This window comes from Saccopteryx bilineata, chromosome 5 (genome assembly GCF_036850765.1).
Source record: "Saccopteryx bilineata isolate mSacBil1 chromosome 5, mSacBil1_pri_phased_curated, whole genome shotgun sequence".
NCBI lineage: Eukaryota > Metazoa > Chordata > Mammalia > Chiroptera > Emballonuridae > Saccopteryx > Saccopteryx bilineata.
Genome location: NC_089494.1, coordinates 220,283,483 through 220,303,473, shown reverse-complemented (window position 1 = coordinate 220,303,473; position 19,991 = coordinate 220,283,483). Strand labels below are relative to the sequence as shown.

The window sequence follows — 19,991 nt, the reverse complement described above, 5'->3', positions numbered from 1 at the left end:
GGGATGGAAATAGACAGTAAATCAATCAAAATAATAAAACAATATAATGGTAGAAATACTATGCAAAGAAAAAAAGAGTCAGGTGAGTCCAAGTGAACAACTGGTTATAGATTGTATTTTTTAGGGAAGATGGTCTAGTAAGGTGAAAATTAAGATCAGCCATGTGCCTATCTGGAGGAGTGATTAGAGAGTTCTGAAAATAGAAAAAAAACCCAATATTCTCAAGTGATCAGTTGAAGGAAAATACAAGGGTAGGAAAACTATGGAATGGAGTCCAGATTTTGTATGTCATTAAAGACCTTTAGGGACATGACATTATATTTTTGCAAGATTATTTTGCTTGCAAGCTTAGTTTTTCTCTGATATCCATTCTTATAGCTTCAACTATAACCTTTGTGTAGGTGATTCTCAAAAAAACAAAACAAAAAAAACCTCTTACATTAATTCTTCTGTTAATTCCTTCTCCCTATTACTGAATAATATAGAAAAATGCAAGTCTGATCATGACCCTATTCAAAAGACTTTTCATTATGCTATTTTTCTCTTAAGAAAAAATTTCTATTCTTATTTTAGACTTAAGTGTTTGAGAATTTGACTTTTTTTTTTTTTTTTGCTGATATCCCACACTTTTAACCATCTCCTCCATTCTTGGATTCTGCGTTCCCAAACCACCTAAGGACTTGCAGCCTTGTGGCTGCCTTTGTGGTCATAATAACTTAAATTACTTCTAAATTTGTTCTCCTTTCCAATCCTTTCATCTCGGTCATTTTGACTGAATCTGTAAACACCTACCGTATAAGTATATGCCAGTTATTCTAAGAAAGAATTCTTTGGCTGACTTAGTCTGGATAAATGTCCTCTTACATGAACTTATAACACCCTCAGTTTTTCTCTCTTTGTAGCAATTATCAAGCTGTATTTTTATATCTCTTCACTTTTCTATCTCTGAGCTCCTTGGGAAGGAAGAATGCCACCTGTGTTTCTATATCCTCAAGACATTTTAAATTATACTTAGCACATACAAAGTGACCTCTAAATATTTACCATTTAAATGAAACTCCAGGCTTGTATCTCATTGCTGCTGGTATTTTCATTGTAGTAGAAATACTGAAAACACTTGTTTACACTCACTATTGCCAATCCCTCTCAGTGTCCCTTAATTTACCTCATTAGTATTTTGCCCCCACCACTTTATTGCAACTGCATTTGTTGAGGTCATTTGAGACATTATGCTACTAAACTAAATAGATGTCAGTCCATCTTATTGGACCAATCAGAAGCATCTGACATAGTTGATCACTCCCTCTTCCTTGATTCACTTTGATCAGGACAATGCATTCTCTTGGTTTTCCTCCAGTTTTGAAGCTTTTTTTCCAGTCTTCTCTGCTTGTTCCTTCTCTTCTCCCAAACCCTTAACATAAGAGTGCTCTCTGGCTCAGTACTGAATCCTCTTGTTCTCTGTGTACTGTACATCCCCTCCCTTGGTGATCTCACTATTTTAAAAACCACTATTATGCTTGTGACCCTCAAAGATTATTTCCAGCACAAACCACTCTCCTGAACTCCTAAATTTATATTTCAGCTAACTTCTCAACATCTTCATTTTATTGTCTAACACCTCAAAGTTTCTATGTCCATAACTGAATTCCTAATCCTCACTTGCAAACTAGTTTCATATGCAGTCTTCACCTACTCAACTGACATGGTTCAATGTCAACCTACTGCTTTCTTTCTGATTTCTCCAAAGGGGGCTTCCTTCAGATTTTAGAACATGAAAAACATGCATGTACTTGGTACTTGGCAATCTTCATTCTGATTGTTCCCTCTGATTGGATTGTCTCCAAATATCTGCATGGCTAACTCCCTCAACAAGTTTGTCTTCTCCAAATTATCATTTTAACGAGGCCCACCTGGACTATCCTACATAAAATCACAAGTGACCCTCCTCCCAACCCAACCCCTAAACGCTGACTCTCTGGATCTTCCTACCATGCTTTTTTCCCCTTTATTTTACTTGGTACTTGGCTACTACCTATCTGTCTTCTACATTTTAATTTCCTTGGCAGAAAGTTCAGTTCTAGGATTTATTTTTTCTCTGCTTTGTTTAAATTATATCCCAAGTGTCTAAAGCAATGCTGACACAAATTAAATGCTAAAGAACTATTTATTGAATTTTAAACGTACTACTTCACAGTAAAGATACACAATATTGAACTGATTATCTTCCAAAAGCTGCTTTTCTGTAGTTATTCTCTTTATTTTACAACCGTTCTACCTGTTACCCAGAAAAAGAGAAACCTAACATTATTATTATTTAAAGAAAAAGGGTGTTTTAGATGTTTGAGTTTTTTTGTTTGTTTGTTTTGTTTTTGTATTTTTCTGAAGCTGAAAACGGGGAGAGACAGTCAGACAGACTCCTGCATGTGCCCAACTGGGATCCACCGGGCACACCCACCAGGGGGTGATGCTCTGCCCCTTCGGAGCGTCGCTCCGTTGCGACCATAGCCACTCTAGTGCCTGGGGCAGAGGCCAAGGAGCCATCCCCAGCACCCGGGCCATCTTTTGCTCCAATGGAGCCTCCGCTGCGGGAGAGGAAGAGAGAGACAGAGAGGAAGGAGAGGGGGAGGGGTGGAGAAGCAAATGGGCGCTTCTCCTGTGTGCCCTGGCTGGGAATCAAACCCGGGACTTCTGCATGCCGGGCCGACGCTCTACCACTGAGTCAATCGGCCAGGGCCTGTTTGAGTTTATTTTGAAACTGATGGAAACCCTCTTCCTTTGACTTCTATAAAACCACACTGTTCTACACAGGAGGGTAGAGGGGAGAGAAATGGTGATGGTCACAGACTTGACTGGGGGGGTTAACACACAATATCGTGTACAGAGAGGTGTTATAGAATTGACTACCTAAGACCTGTATAATTGTGTTAAATAGTGTCACATTAAAAAATAAAGACTCTATCAAAAAGATTAAAACATTAAAAAAATACCCACACTAATCTAGCCACTTTGTTTTTCATCTCAGTTATCAACTATTCTTTCCATATTTTTCTCCCCTATTGTTAGTGTTTCTGGGCCATCAGTTCTCTCTCTACTCAGTTTATTGGGTAATGTCAGAAATATCAATGGCTTTAATGAGCTTACTTAAATTTATGATGCCTAAACTCCCATGTCAGATATTTGAGTAACCTGCAGACTGACGGGGTTAAGAATATGCCACCCCAAAATATGCCATGTTGACTTGACATATTATTTTGAGATGACGGCAATTGAAAAATAGTAGATGGCTTCCCCCTTTCTACCTAAAAAGCAGATCATAAAATTTCCCACGTACCAGCAAGAGAAGAACATTCTTATTCACCAGAGACTGACAGTCAGTGCCAAAATGGATCTTTACAAACAAACACACTAAAATAACTCTTATCTTCCCCTATGTACTTTCAGTCACTTTCCCACAATTTACTGCTGCTAGAAGCTTAAACCTTTTTTCTTTATCTTGTCACTGCACAAATTTATCATTCTTTGTTTAAAAAAGAATATAAGCTCTCAGTCTAAATTGCTTCTTCAGATCTTAGGGGGGGTTTGGTTTGTTTCTTAGTTTGTTTGTTTTTCTGGTGAAAGTTCCTGTGTAGACATAAAACATATTAAATAAAAATTTTGTGCTTTTGTCCTGTTAATTTATCTTGTGTCAGCTTAATTCTCAGGCCCAGTCACAATACCTAACAAGGTAGTACAAAGATTTTTCCTCCTTTGTAAGGTATATCTAGACCTTCCTAATTGGCACCATTCAAGTACTTTGCATTCAAAATGGGCAACTCTGAATTCATCGTGTTCAGCACCCTCTTCCCACATATGCGCTTACAGTATCTACCTTTTAATGAATTGAAATTTTCTCCTCTTCCATTATTCTAATTTTAAGTGTCACCTCAGTGCCTATTTTCAAATTCTGTGCAATACACTTTTTTATTTCTCTCACCAAGTGACTTTAAGTAACCAACACATCCCTGTATATCTTTGGATTCTCTATTTCTTCCCATCCCCAGAATCAGAATGCATGGATTTGAACCCTGGTTCTGCCTTATGTTACCTAATTGGCCTTCAGAAAGTTACCCCTGGCAAGATAAAGATAATAATCATATCTACCTCATTGCTTTATTGTCAAAATTAAAGGAATTGATGCATAGAAAGCATTCAGATGAGAGTCTGGAATGCACCTAGTGAATATTAACCATTATAACTTTATATCACTCCCCTACTTATATTTTTTCAGTGACTTTTTGTTACCTTTAGGAACAATTGAAAATATCTTACTTAACACCAGTTTACAAGCCTCTTTGAAAACTAGCTTTCACTCAGTAATCTAGCCATTGAACCCTTTGCACTCTTTGCTCTGTCATAAGGAATTTTCAGTTCCTCTGAGTTTTCTGTTCTCTTTCACACCTGTGCCTATAAGCACATGTTCTATCCTTTGCTTATCAAGTCAGTGTGGATCTTGAGCTTGAAATTATACTTAACAGAGCCTTTCCAATACAGAGCTTGAACCCCGTGTTTCCACTATTATAAGTCTTGTCGTGTTGAATCTTAATTACTTGTTGAATTTTTTGGCCTCACTATATTGTCATCATTTTGAGGAAGAAAGAATATGTTCCAAATTTTTTCACGGTTCGGACTCGCAAGGCAAAAGACACACCAGATTTTAAATAATCGGGCAGAAGACTGAAACTCTTATGCATAATCAGCCCTGAGAAATTGCACCTCTACATATTTATTGAGTTCCAAAAACCATATCTCAGCAGTTAAAACCAGAAAGTTACACAAGGCTTTTTCCCCTCCGTTTCATCTCCAGCCCTGCATGTCTACTGTTTCTTTTCATGAACAAGGACACAAGGAGAGTCAGAGTCCCAGAGCTTATCACTCACAAAGGACATCTGGTTCCTGCAGGCATCCCTCCAAGAATCCTGTGTACGTGCATTCAAGTAACCCAGGCCAGTGTCTCTCCATGGCCAACACCCTCCAAGATCTCCTGTCCCTAATTAACCCTTGCTCTGCAGTTAACTGCCGTTTATATTGGTGCAGAGTCATCTCCTACAAGAATATATGTTTTTCTTTCAGCATTCCAGTGGAAGGGACTTAGTTAATATTTTTTGAATGAATGTTGAGTTAGCAAGAAGTTGAGTCAAGCTTATAGCTCCATTTAATTCCTGTAGTACAATAAAAATTTATTTGGCAGCATTCAATCATGTTACTCTAAATGAGGTTTATAAAATAAGTCAATTAAAGCTTTCTAGAAACAATACATTTTTAAACAACATGAGGTCTCTTGAAGGGGCAGGTGTTTTCTATGAAATTTTAGTTTCATTTTGTTTCATTGTTAAAGGTTCTTATTACTATATTAAGGTCAATTGTGTTATACAGTCTAATTTTAATTAAGACTTGAGAATGCCAACACTTCACTGTAATATAAAAGAGAGTTCAGAGATTAGTAGCTTAATAATATTAAATGACAGCGATTATAAAAAAGAACATTATGGTTATTGATCAGATGTGTAAATAACAGTCACTCAACTTGACTTCTATTAAAAAAACTGCAAGTTCAAAACTGTTTTGAGGACCCTTCTAACACTTAACCTTTAAATTTTTTATTTGAGTCAATATTTAAACAAAAGTAATTATATAAATGTGCCCTATTCAGTAATGATTTTAAATCTGTACTGTTGTATGTTATTCTCAACTGATAAACTTCATATCAAGAAGCCAAAAATGAAGAATTAAAGAAAAGTTGTTTTCATTTTTCCAAATTATAACTGAATATAAACTGTATATATAAATATAGTTAGGAAACAGGAAATGAGAGCAGAGGTGACCTGAAAACTTATTTTTCTTTCTCTACATATGCTGAAATTTAATCATGAAGAAAAATATTTAAACATAACTGTGTATAAAAAATACTAATATGACTAAAACAGTAATATTCGGCAAAATGATTGCAGCATATATTGTTAAAATACATATATTTCATTCAGGAGAACACAGCATAAAACAAAAATGCGAATGTTAAGAGTAAAATAAAATTTCTAGTCAGTTTTCAAAAGAATGTCAGCAATTTATTCATTTAAATTTATCTACTCATAGGAAATAATTGCTCTTAACTTTGTAATAGTCTGCCTAATAATAAATTGCATATTTACAAGTTTTTGTTTTAACAAAAAAAACTTTTAAAAAATAATAAACTTATATAGAATTTATTCTCCATTTTGTTATTCTTCTTCGTTTCATAAATCAATGCTCCATTCATCCTTGGATACATTTTCAGAGGAATTTTTTTAAAACCTAAACATGTATCCTTTGCATACAAATATTTAATGGCTGAACATTTTCTACACACTAAAGCCCACGATTTTATCATACCGAAGATCTTCAAAGATCTGACTTCTACCTCCTGTTTTGCCACTGTACTTACGCTTTAACACTCTTTCCATGAGCCATACATTCTCCTCATCCCAAATCCTATACATTTTCTAACTTTTTTAAAATCATCAACTTGCTTATTATGTCTGTTAGCCTCGGATTCCTCATCATAATCAAGGAAACTTTTATTGTCTAACTTAAATTTGAACACCCTCTTCAGTCAGAAGTTGTTCCTTTCTGTCCTGTATGCTGTGAGTTTATAGCTCTAGTTTGTGCTTTCCTTCTGCCTTGGACCCTAGGCAAATTGAGGGCAGACTCCATATTTTCCTTCTCTTCATCAAACAATGAATATCCTAAGTCTTTACATATCATACATATTATACATATCTAATAAAACCTCATTGAATTACTTTGAAAGTGAGATTTTGTTACACTTAAACATTTTGAAACATATTGTTATTTTTTTTAATGATTTTTTTTAATGATGCAAAGTACTCATTTTCCAAGACTATTTTACATAAAAGTCCAGTGAAATGTACTTTTGGCCAAAACTTGGGATAGTTGGGAAAAATATCAATATTCTGCTTTTCTCTTTGAAGTCTGATTGTCTTCTTAATTTCCTCTAATTCAGGCTGTCTTCCTCCCAGACAATGGTGATATCTGTGCACTTTATTCTCTCATAAGACTTCTTGGGAAACATGGTAAAAAGTTCTAGAATTAGAAGAGGATACTTTCAGGGTTTTTTTTTTTTAACTGTATATAATGTCATTAATGATTTGATAGTAAAAGTAGATTCTCTGTTTAATGGGCATGTATCTCAAGGTGCTAAAATTTACCAGAGAAAAACAGAAATGACAAGCTCTCTTCCCTGAAAACATCATGGGCTAGTTGAAAGCCAGACTTTTCTTGAGGGAGAGAGCTAACACAGTCACTCAGGTAAATTAATATATGAAATATATTAAATAATGATAATGATACAGAGAAAATAAACCATGTAATTGATTTAATAGTGAAATAGTTCTTCCTAAACGTACTGGGAATAGAAGACCTCTTTGAGCAGGTGAGCACTTGAGCTGAAACCTGGATGATATCATGATGACAAGCTTGTCTTTATAAAAACCCAGTGGTGGTAAAGTTATGTATTTTCCCACAAGACAGTCATTCAGTTTGGATCTTTATTTTATTGGTTATAAAGATCTTCCTGAAAAGCAGATCATTTTGTCGTGATCTGTAAATGCTTTTGTCTGGCCACTGAATCACGTTTTAAACTGACAAATGACAGAGCTAAGCACACCAGGTGAAAATGCCCATTTGTTAGTTTCACGAGAGATTTTTTTTTTTAACGATGCAAAGTACTCATTTTCCAAGTAGGACTATTTTACATAAAAGTCCAGTGAAATTTACTTTTGGCCAAAACTTGGGATAGTTGGGAAAAATATCAAGAAAAACAACTTTTATCAAAAGGCAAATTAGTTTTAGAAACTGGTGTTAATTGCAGCCAAGGTGTTTCATTATGAAGCTGAATTTTTAACAGTTGTTACTTAGTTACTATGAAAACACCAGCCAGAAGAAAACACTGCAGTGTATGTAGTGTCTATTTCTCCAATCCCTCTACCAATTTGTCAATAATGGGAGCCTGTTTTAAAACCTATGTGCTGCCTAGAAAATGCTTGTGTTGGCTGTGTATTCAACTTTATCTCATAATCAAAGGGTTCAAGGATGATCACATTCAAACTTCAGATGTATTTTTTCTATTTTGTAATTCTGTACGTTTGAATGAAACCTTAAGAAGATTTTATAGGGAGAACTGTTTTCCTTTGTAACCTAAAGCATAAAGCTAACCACAGGAAATACATGTTACAACTACAGAGATGATTCTTTTGGGTGAGCAATGTGAAATGTGGTGCTTTATCTCTGTGTGTGAGTATACCTACTGCTGATTTTTTTTAAAGGAAAAATACCTAAGGACCATAAGTAGCAAGTTCCAACTGTTTATTCCCCTCCCCAATAGTAAACAATATAAAGGTTTCTGTCCACACAGAATATTTCCAAAGCTCCTGGGCATATGTCTGCTTTGATATCTTCCCCATTCTGACATTCTACTAGCTGGTTAAGAAAAAAAAAAAATGGTTTCCTCAGGGAGGTCTCAACTTATATGAAACAAATTTCTGTATTGTCCTAGCTGTAGTAATTCCTTTAATTTTTGCTGTATTAAGCATCTAGTTTTAAGATGATGTATAGAAAAAAATTCTTTGTGGGTGATATGATAAAAGTGTTGGTTTAAGTTACTTGCCAACAATTCACCAGCCAAATAATTTTAAGATGTGATTTATAGTCTTATTGAAGCCTTTGCTGTTGAGTCTAAAAAACAAGCATGGCTATTTTTGTTGTCCTTCAAAACCAAAGAAGATTTTCCTCTTGTCTTACAAAGTCTCAGCTCGGGTTTTACAGAACAAAATAATGAATGCTTCTGCTGCGGCATGTCACAGGGGAGGCTGGGACAATTCTGAACTCATGCACGCCACTGATCCTTGCTTGCTGGGCAGCATGTACACCTGGACTTCTGACAGCTCAGTGGGTTCACTAGAGACCTCTGTCATTCTGTTCATCCTCTCATAGGCCATGGTCGAGACAGTCAATAATCTCCTCCAGCCACAAGCCTTGAATGCGTGGAGAGACCTGACTACAAGTGATCAACTCCGTGCAGCTACCATGTTGCTTGACACTGTGGAGGAAAGTGCTTTTGTGTTGGCTGATAACCTTTTGAAGACTGACATTGTCAGGGAGAACACAGACAATATTCGTAAGTGGCCTTTGTTAGACAGAGGGGTCAGACCTTTGTACAGCAGAAGAGGGAAAAGAAAAACATCTCTGTGGTGGCCTCGATATTATAATGATACTCTATTCTTTTTTCTGTAATTAAGGGAACATTGCCTATTGTTGGCTTAAAAGGGTCCTCATAATTATGAATTTTATCCTCCTTAAGACATTCCAATACTGGATATCTTAGCCTGAGATCACTTATGTGAGGTCTATTTAATTTTGTTTTTTAGCTTTTCATGTTTATTTACTTATATGTGTGTACTGTACTATTTAAAAATTTATTCTTCTAATACAGGGCTTTTTACTTCAGTTACAATAGGAGTATCTCTGAATTATGTACTATAAAGAAATCAGTCATTTAAGTAAGGGATTAAAACAATTTTTGATAATTGTGTTATTGGCTCATAAAGAGTGTAAATCTGTTCTTATTGTGTCCGAGAATATAGCTGACTGTTTTATTTCAGAAGATTTGATAAAACTGTTTCAAATTTAATAGATTTAAAGCTAGATTAGTATTGATATGATAGTATAGCTCTAGATTATAAAAGTAATTTTATCTAATTCATAAAACAAAGATAATATTTTGAAAATAAACTGTCGGTGATAAAGTATAAGGATTTGAGCTTGAACTTTAAATTCTTTTACCTTAACACTAACTGATACATTTGAATTCTTATTTACCTGATTTTCATTGCTTTTATTTGCTTTATTTGGAAAAACTTATGATTATAAAAGAATGCTTTCTAAATTAAACTTGGAACTACCATAAAGCATGACAAATAGAACATCAGTTCCAGTACAGGTATTTGGATCTCATAATTATTTCAGTGATTTATGAAATTACCTTAGATTTCTCAATAAGCCCCGATATATCTTTGCCATTAACAGAGTTGGAAGTTGCAAGGCTGAGCACAGAAGGAAACTTAGAAGACTTAAAATTTCCAGAAACCATGGTTCATGGAAGTACCATACAACTTTCTGCAAATACCTTAAAGCAAAATGGCCGAAATGGTAGGTCAGAGTGTATTTGTTAAGCTTGATAGAGTTGAACTTGTCACCAATACATTGCTCTTGGCTTAGAGTTAAATGTGTTGAAAGTCTGATGTCCAAATCAACTCTCTATCTCCTCTTACTCCACTATTCTCATTCTCTGGCTTTTCCTCCTCTTTCTATTTCCTGCACCAACAATATAGCAATCCTAATTTTTGTACAACATTTTCAGGTTTGGAAATTGTTTTGTTAATTTTCAGTTGCAGAAAAATGTCAGAAAGTTCAATATGAGAGAAATTAGTGAACAACCAAATCCAAGTGATCTAACTTTTTTCTTGAAAAGAATAACTGTTTGTTGAGTTGTTAGCTTTGTTTCTAAAATTTTTAAATAAAATATTACCTGTAATTTTAAAGTTATATGTTTATTCTTCTCCTTATTCACTTATCTTTGGGTGTTCCTATGCTTTTCTTATATAAAGCATACAGAAAATTTAATGTGAGGAGATGCTTTGGGGTCATGGAACTGCTAAATATAGATCAGTTTAGAGATGGGTTAAATTCACTGAATGTAATTAAAATTACATATATATATGTGGGCCTGGCCTATCGACTTAGCGGTAGAGTGTCAGCCTGGCATGTGGGAGTCCCAGGTTTGATTCCCGGTTAGGGCACAGAGAAGTGACCATCTGCTTCTCCAACCCTCTTCCTTCTTTCTCTCTCTCCCTCTCCCACAGCCATGGCTTGAATAGTTCAAGCAAAGTAGGCCCCAGGCACTGAGGTTGGCTCCATGGCCTTGCTTCAGGAGCTTAAATAGCTTGGTTGCTGAGCAACGGAGCAGCAGCCTCAGATGGGCGGAGCATCACCCTGGTAGAAGGCTTGCCAGGTGAATCCTGGCTGCGGTACATGCAGGAGTCTGTCTTTCTGCCTCTCACTTAACAAAATGAGTTAATTAACTAATTAATTAATTACATAAATAAGTAAATACATAAATATATAAATAAGTAATCTCATAGAGAAAGTTTATCTCATTCTTCACTAGTATTAATTTAAAAATATGTGTTTTGCCAAAGAAGTGAGATTCTTTAACCTATTAATGATAGGAAGATGACCTCAAGTTGTAGCAACTAACTCAAAGCTAATGTTTTATACTGCAGGGTGAATAGTTTTTTTTTTTGTTGTTGTTGTTGTTTATTTGTTTTGTTTTGTTTTTAAGAGAAACAAATTACATTTGTTGTCAACCAAACAAAATTCTCTGTAAGAGTTTGAAATCTTCTAAGACTGAAGTTATAAATCCTTATTGTGTTGCTCATTTAACAATGTGAATTTTAAGGCAATAATAAAATTTCACATAGAACAAAATCAGGTTTCTATATTAGCTTCCTAACTGGTTCCTTTACGTTCACTTTGCCCCCAAAGAGCAGATCCTGTTGAAGAGGTTCTTCCTGAAACATAAATCTTGCCAGTTTCCTTACAGTTATGAATAGAATGAAATCAAATGACTTAACTAGCCTCACTATGCATTACCTGATCTACTTCCTTCCTGACTCATGTGCCCTATTTCACACATGTCTTTAGCATGTACTCTGTGATCCAGACAGACTAGTCTCAGTCTTTATTTCTGTTGAGATATGATAGACAAATAACAAATAACATTGTGCTGGTTTCAGGTGTGTAGTGTAATGATTCTATATTTGAATATATTGCTAAATGAGCAACACAATAAGTCTAGTTAACATCCTTCACCACAAGCCTTATTGCCCCATGTATAAAATTCACCCTTTTCCAAAAATGTTGGGGTGTAAAGACTATATGAATCTTATAAAGTGGTTGTAGTTCTTTTACTTGCATTTCTCGCTTTTTTGCTGTAGTTTTTATGCTCATTGTTGCCGACAATTTGACAGCAGGAGGAAGAGTGAAGAAACCAACTATAGGAGAAGTTTATACCTGGGTGAAAAGATCCTGGGATAATATCAAGATTGAGATCATTGTCAAGTCATTTAAAAAATGTGGCATTTCAAATGCCAGAGATGAAACTGAGGAAGAGGCAATATATGCAGTGATTCATCATCAGACACAGATGAAGACAATCTAATGGATGGGAGTTTTGACAATGATGAGGAGTTGTATGAATTTTATGATGAATTAAACTTGAGTTCAATAACTTTATGTAATACATTTCTTTTTTCAAATTTCAGGCCCCCGAATTAAGGTGCATCTTATACTTGGGAGCGTCTTATACATGGGGAAATATGGCAGTTACAGTTTTTTTGAGAATTTTAAGATTTATTTTCTTAGCAACTTTCAAATACAGCATTATTGGCCTGACCTGTGGTGGTGCAGTGGATAATGTGTCGACCTGGAAATGCTGAGGTCGCCGGTTCGAAACCCTGGGCTTGCCTGGTCAAGGCACATATGGGAGTTGATGCTTCCAGCTCCTCCCCCCTTCTCTCTCTCTGTCCTCTGTCTCTCTCCTCTCTAAAAATGAATAAATAAAATAAAAAAAAATTTTTAATATAGCATTATTAATGACAATCACCGTATTATGCCTTTTCAGCCCCTTCACCGATTATTTTCTATTCCCTCCCCCAGCTCTGGGATCCACCAGTCAGTCTTATGAGTTGTTTTTTTTCCAAGATTTTGCATATAAGTGAAGTCATACAGTATTTGTCTTTGTTAGCATAATACTCTCAAGATTCAGTCATGTTGTCACAAATGGCAAGATTTCCTTCTTATGGTTGAATAATGTTTTATTGTGTATATACAGGGTTGAGCAAAAGTAGGTTTACTGTTCTTCATATGGAAAAAGACATGCAGGTTATGATTATTATTGTAGCTTTATTAACTCTGTGTTGCATACCCACAACTGTAAAACTACCTTTTGCCGATCCCTGTATATCACATTTTCTTTTTTCTTTTCTTTATTTTTATTAAGTGAGAAGCAGGGAGGCAGAGAAGTAGACTCCCACATTTGTCCTAAACAGCTTCTACCTGACAACCCCCATCTGGGGCCAATGCTATGCCCATCTGGGGCTGTTGCTTTGTAACCAAGCTCTTTTAAAACCTGAGACAAGGCCATGGAGCCATCCTCAGTCCCAGGGCCAACTTGCTTGAACCAATCGAGCCATGCCTGTGGGTGGGGAAGAGAGAGAGACAACGGGGAGGAGGAGTGGAGAAGCAGATGGTTACTTCTCCTGTGTGCTCTGACAGGCAATTGAACACAGGACATCCACACACAGGGGGCCAACGCTTTACCACTGAGTCAGCCTGCCAGAGCTCATATTTTCTTTATCTATTCATCCAACCATGGACACTTAGGTTAGTTCCATGTCTTGGCTCTTATATAATAATGCTTCAGGAAACATAAAGGTCAAGTGCATAGATCTTTTCAAGTCAGTGTTTTTGTTTTTATCAGGTAAATACTCAGGAGTGAAATTGCTGGATCATATGGTAGTTCTGTTTTTAATTTAGAGAGACCTCCATGCTGCTTTCCATAGTGGCCCCACCAATGTCCATGCCTACCAACACTGCACAAGGGTTCCCTACTCTAGTCTTGATTCTGTTCCTTGAACACACTAATAGTGTTCCTGCATCAGTGTTTTGCACTTGTTTTTTCTTTCTTTCTTGGGGTGAAGTTTTTACAAGACTTTATATAGAAACTACTTATCATTCACTACTCAGTATAAATCTTACTTCTTTAGGAAGGTTTCCCGTCTCCCTAAAAATAGATCACTTTTTCCATTAGCCATTTTATGGCAGTGCTTCTTTATTGCCTTTTTCACTTACTATTACATAAAATTATATTGTTATTAATATTAATATTATTATTGCCTGCTTATTGTCTGACTCTATCTAGGCAGTAAACTCCATGAGAGCAGGGACCTTTTCTAATTTGGTCACTAATATAACCCTCGTGCCTGGCACATGGATGCACTCACTAAAGAGATATCAAGTAAATATGTGAACTTTCAGAGACAAAGCTAATAAAGATTGAAATGTATCTGTATTAGTCTTATTATGTTTAATGCTCACTTATTTTATCTATCAAATTAATGTAGTGTGTGTGTGTGTGTGTGTAGATAATGTTTAAGCATTAGTTTTGAAGTGGAGAATTAGTAACATTTATATGTGACTAAAGGCACTGGAAAAACAAGGTCACATGGCAACATGACACCATCCCACACGTGGAAATTGGTATGAATTATCAGCCAATTATAAATCAATTAAATAAAAGTTACAGTAAATAATAAAAATACATAAATGTTCTTAAGTTTATCTTTCTATATATCAGATGTTTATATTAAATCTAGAGGGAAAGAACTAAAATTAAATTTTGTGTTGTAAGAGTCCAAGAAGTATTTCATGAATTACTATTTTGCTCTGTACAAATATGTTGCTCTGTTAACAGACGTGGATTGGAAGTTTAAGAATGTCTCTTTTCTTCATGTAGCTTTTATCACAATTTTTTTTTCTGAATTGTTACAAGGATAAAACATGCCTGATAGAAAGACTGAGAGGGCTGGAGAATCAGGCCCCTCAAGACATGCAAAAGCAAAGAGGCTGGTATCAGTCTGTACCATTGCACAGTCAGTGCTGTGAGAAGTCACTGCGCCACTCTTGGAGGTTGCTGCTGCACCACCTCCTGCTTCCTTGTGTCACTAAATCCTCATGCAAAGTCTGAGGCTAGTGCATCGGATTTCTTGCACCTAGCTGAGGATTCCAGAGCAGCCTCTTTGCAAAGCGGGCTGGGAAACAAGTACATGTCAATTTTTGTATCTATAAATCCCTTGTAATTTTAGGAATTTCCTAAATGTGGGAGCACGGTTTAGATATTGGATAACCTCTCCCTCCTCAAAAAATATATTAAAATTTTTCTGTCTTTATTCCCGCCTGACTTTAAGATTCAAGGGACAAAGACTGTGACTTCCTTATCTTAATAACCGTATTAGTCAAGGCAGTGCCTGTCTCTTGTTGAACCAATATGAATTCTTAATAAAAGGCTTGACTTTTTTTAAGAAATGAAGTATGATTTTTTTAAAAATGTGAAAGGTGATTACTTTCACAGAGGATTATCTGAAAGAGCTTGTCATAAGTAAAAAATAAAATGGAAGGATGTATGGAGATAATTACCTTAAAAGAATGTAACTGAGTTTTAAGACAGGTACAAATTTTGAATCCTGGTGTTTAGTATTTATTGCTATTGTAATATAATTCACAGCCCTGGCTGGTTTGCTCAGTGGTAGAGTGTTGGCCCAGTGCATGGATATCCCAGGTTCAATTTCCTGTCAGGGCACACAGGAGAAGTGACCATCTGCTTCTCCACCCCTCCTCCTTTTTCTTCTCTCTCTCTCTCTCTCTCTCTCTCTCTCTCTCTTTTCCCCTTCTGCAGCCATAGCTCAGTTTGAGTAAGTTGGCCCCAGATGCTGAGGATGGCTCCATGGTCTGCCTCAGGTGCTAAAATAGCCCAGTTGAGCAATGGAGCAATGACCCCAGATGGGCAGAGCATCACCCAATAGGGGGGCTTTCCAGGTGGATCTTGGTTGGGGCACATGTGGGAGTCTTTCTCTGCCTCCTTGCTTCTGACTTAATAAAGAGAGAGAGAGAGAGAGAGAGATAATTCACATACCTGAAGTGTTTAGCTTGAATTTGACATTTGACAGTAGTACATATCCCCTGTAATATCTTACAGAATGTGAATTTTCTGTTACTCAGGAAATTCCCTTGTGCCTCTTTCCATTCTGCTCACCCCCTCTCTCCACCTCATGAAACTACTTTTTTCTTATTACTATTTGTACAGATAACTTTTACCCGTTTTAAGACTTTATATAACTGAAATTATACAGTGTGATCTCTTTCTGTCTGTATTCTCTAAGTATTTTTTGGATTCAATCATGATGACCGATTTGTTGATAGCTTTTTGTTTATTGATGCATAGTATGTTCCATTATATGTATATGATATAATTTATTCTCCTATTGATGATAGGCTTTTAAGTTGTTTACAGCTTAGTGATATTATGAATAAGGGTGCTATAAGCATTCTTATACAAGTTTTTATTTTCTTTGTGAATTTAGGTTTTTACTTATTTAGGAAGGGTAGATATATGTTTAACTTTATAAGAAATTGCCAGTGTTTTAAATATTTGAACCATTTTATATTTCCTCCAGTAGTGGCTATGAGTTCTGATTGTTCCAATCCTTATCAACATTAGTATGGACAGTCTTTTTTAGAGACTCTAGTGGATATAAAATGATATCTCAGTATGGTTTTAATATTTATTTTCTCATTACTGATGATATTGCTAATGTTTCATATGTTTCTTAGCCAATTATACATCATTTTTTCTAAAATGTATGTTTATGTATTTTGCTATTTTAGTGTGGTATTTATTCTTTTGCTGTTGATTAGCAGAAATGCTTTAAGTATTCATGAGTCATACATATATATATATGCATATATATATTCTAGTCTGTAGCTTGCCTATTCATTTTCTTAATTCTGTATTTTGATAGATAAAAATTTTCAGTTTCAGTTTTGATAAAAAAATTTCTTTACCATTTTTTTCTTTTATGATTAGTGATTTTGAAATTCTAACCAAATCATTTTTGCCTTCCCCAAGATCACAAAAGTATTCTATACTTAGTTCTGGAAGCTTAATGATTCTGTTTTTATGTCTATGTGTGATCCATCTTGAATTAAGTTTTGAGTATGGAGTGAGATAAGGATTAAGGTTCATTTCTTTTAATACTTATATGCAGTTGTATCGACATCTTTTGATTTTCCTTTCCTAATAAATGACTTGGAACTTTGTTTAAAATGAATGCTTAACATTTGTTATGAATATATATTATACCGATTTGATGAAAACCTAACTAAAACTATCTAATTTAAGTAGAATGCACAAAGTAATCAGTATTTCTCCTCGATTTATAATTCACAATTGCATTTGTTTTAGGAGAGATCAGAGTGGCCTTTGTTCTGTATAACAACTTGGGTCCTTATTTGTCCACGGAGAACGCCAGCATGAAGTTGGGAACAGAAGCGATGTCCACCAATCATTCTGTTATTGTCAATTCCCCTGTTATTACAGCAGCAATAAACAAAGAATTCAGTAATAAGGTTTATTTGGCTGATCCTGTGGTGTTTACTGTAAAACATATTAAGGTAAGAAATAGCATATTAAGCTTAATAGCCTAAATATAGTGATCTATATTTGTTATAGTATGAACACAAATTGTATTTGTTTTTTTTTTAATTTTCTTATTATTTGATAAATAGCAAGTGAAATCTGTAATTTCATAGAGATATTGTTTTTTTTTTCCTGAAATAAGGAAGAAGAATATTTCTTGAATATTAAATGCTTATGATCAAAACATTTATAGATAGATTTATAAATGTTTCTCCATAATTAAAAAGAGCTAGCAATATGTTCAGTAGAACAAGACATGGCTCCACATAGGATGTTACAATTAATTATGTCTTTGTGTGTGGATATAGTTTGGTATTACACTAAGATTGTATTGTAAATTGAACGTAGATTTCTAAAGACCATCCTTTCAGAAGTCCATTGTTTAGAGAAATTGACTTCTTTACTCTGCAATATATTTTACTTTGAAATTAAATGATGTGGCTCTGGCTGATTGGCTCAGTGGCTAGAGCATCAGCCTGGCATATCGGCCTGGGTTCAAATTCCTGGTCACAGCACACAGGAGAAGTGACCATCTGCTTCTCTTCCTCTCCCTCTTCCCCTCCTCTTTCTCTCCCTCTTGCCCTCCCACAGCCAGTGGCCTAATAGGTTTGAGTGTCAGCCTGGGCACTAAGGATAGCTCATTTGCTCCAAGTGCATAAGCTTCAGGCACTAAAATTAGCTTGATTGATTTGAACATTGGTCCCAGACAGGGATTGGTAGGTTGATTCCAATTGGGGCTCATGCCAGTCTGTCTCACTACCTGCCCTCCTCTCTTTTAAAAAAATAAATTAAATGATGTGATTCTGACACATTAATATTAGTATTCTTTAAATATTAATTTCAAAAAAGTAAGGTCACCCCTAATAAATGGGAATAGACTACAGCCAATTTTTTTAGACTTGAATCCGCTAATAGGAAAACACTGGTAGACAGCTCCACAAGAATTATAACAGAGTATGAAGTTGTGTTGATGTAAAGAGAATGTCTACCTAATTTATGTGATCATAAAGTAGTTATTGGTTTTATTGATTTTTTTTCCTGGTAGCAGTCTGAGGAAAATTTCAACCCCAACTGCTCATTTTGGAGCTATTCCAAGCGCACAATGACAGGTTATTGGTCAACTCAAGGCTGCCGGCTTCTGACAACAAATAAGACACATACTACATGCTCTTGTAACCACCTAACCAATTTTGCAGTCCTGATGGCACATGTGGAAGTTAAGGTAAGATAGAAACCATAAAATAAAAATACATACAATCAGAACACTAACTGTAAAATGTCCTAACTCTATGAGTCAATCTCACTTCTCACTTCAGAGTTTTTCTACTTCCACAGTAATTCTATTCGGGGACTCTGTAGTGTTCAACCCATATTCTCATAGATGGTTCGAAGAACTCTTTTTCTTTCTTTCTTTTTTTTTTTTTTTTTGATTATCACCATAGTTCATAAAATCAAAGTTTACTTATAAAATTTCCCCTTAGTCTTCCCTGCTTTTATATGGTATGAATAAAGGTCAGACCTCATGAACAGGGCAAGATAGGACCCCAGGACTGAAGCCAGTGTGATGAGAGTAAGAACTGAGATCTGATACGAAGATTATGGAGTAATATGTGGGTTTAAATTCTGTCAAAATGACTCTTGAGAAAGCAGTCATTAAACACAATACATAGTAATGCAAAGAGAAATTCTAACAATTTGTAATAGGTTTTCTTTATTCAAGAAGATACTGTCCTAAAGAAAAATTCATAGAATAGGTAATTTCCAAAGTAAGAAACATCACTAATTTGGTTGCATCGGTCTTTTTCCAGGATGGCTCTGGCTGTCATAGTAGGTGTGAAGAAGATTTAGATTTCAGATATACTTAGGATATAAAAATACAAAATGCTGATTAACTTGGTTATAGAGATTGATGGATGATATACTAACAAGAAATTATATGCTTGTGAATTCTCATCTCCCTTGTATCATTAATTATAGAGGAAGTATTACCATCCAACATATTTTTAAAAGGGAAAACCATTGCAAAGGTTTTATCACCTGTTGTCATTGATCCAGATAGTTTCATCCAAAATTTTCTTTGACATTGTTGAATTTAAAGATGGTACAAGTATCCCAGGGGGAGACCAAAGCAAGCCCAGTTACACCTTCAGAGTAAATTGCCTTAGCTGTGTCAGCACAGTTCAGATTTTGGTCTACAAACACATTGTGTCAGAGCATTTCAAATTGATCTAACTTAGCAATTTGGCTACACTAACAGGTGTTAGATTTAAACTTGGAATGTGTCTGTATGGCTCTGGGATCCTATTTTTCAGCTTAGGGAATAAATTCAAATAAAAAAAATAGATCCCATTTGAAGCAACAAAATATCATTTTGCTTAGTTCATTGTGTAATGACCTCTACCCAATCTGTTATACAAGAATCCAAACTGTGACCATTATTGTCTGTCAACAAGAGATGTAATAAATAAAAATCTATATTCCCCTATAACACTCAGTCACATAGTGTTTATGTCCTGGATTTCTTGTATCATATACTCTTATAATTACTTAAGTCAGCCCCAGTTTGATTTCACAACATGATTTTGAT

General features: G+C 35.3%; 1 protein-coding gene across 5 annotated transcripts in view; it reads left to right on the top strand.

The window, feature by feature from the left end:
• The window catches only part of ADGRL3 (adhesion G protein-coupled receptor L3), an 870,179-nt gene that overhangs the window by 741,797 nt on the left and 108,391 nt on the right, over positions 1-19,991 (top strand). For all 5 annotated transcript variants that reach the window (XM_066233208.1, XM_066233205.1, XM_066233207.1 and 2 more), the window contains 4 exons: positions 9,025-9,208; positions 10,117-10,239; positions 17,171-17,379; positions 18,450-18,626. In XM_066233208.1, coding sequence (XP_066089305.1) covers positions 9,025-9,208; positions 10,117-10,239; positions 17,171-17,379; positions 18,450-18,626 — 693 coding nt within the window. The remainder of the gene's footprint in view (positions 1-9,024; positions 9,209-10,116; positions 10,240-17,170; positions 17,380-18,449; positions 18,627-19,991) is intronic.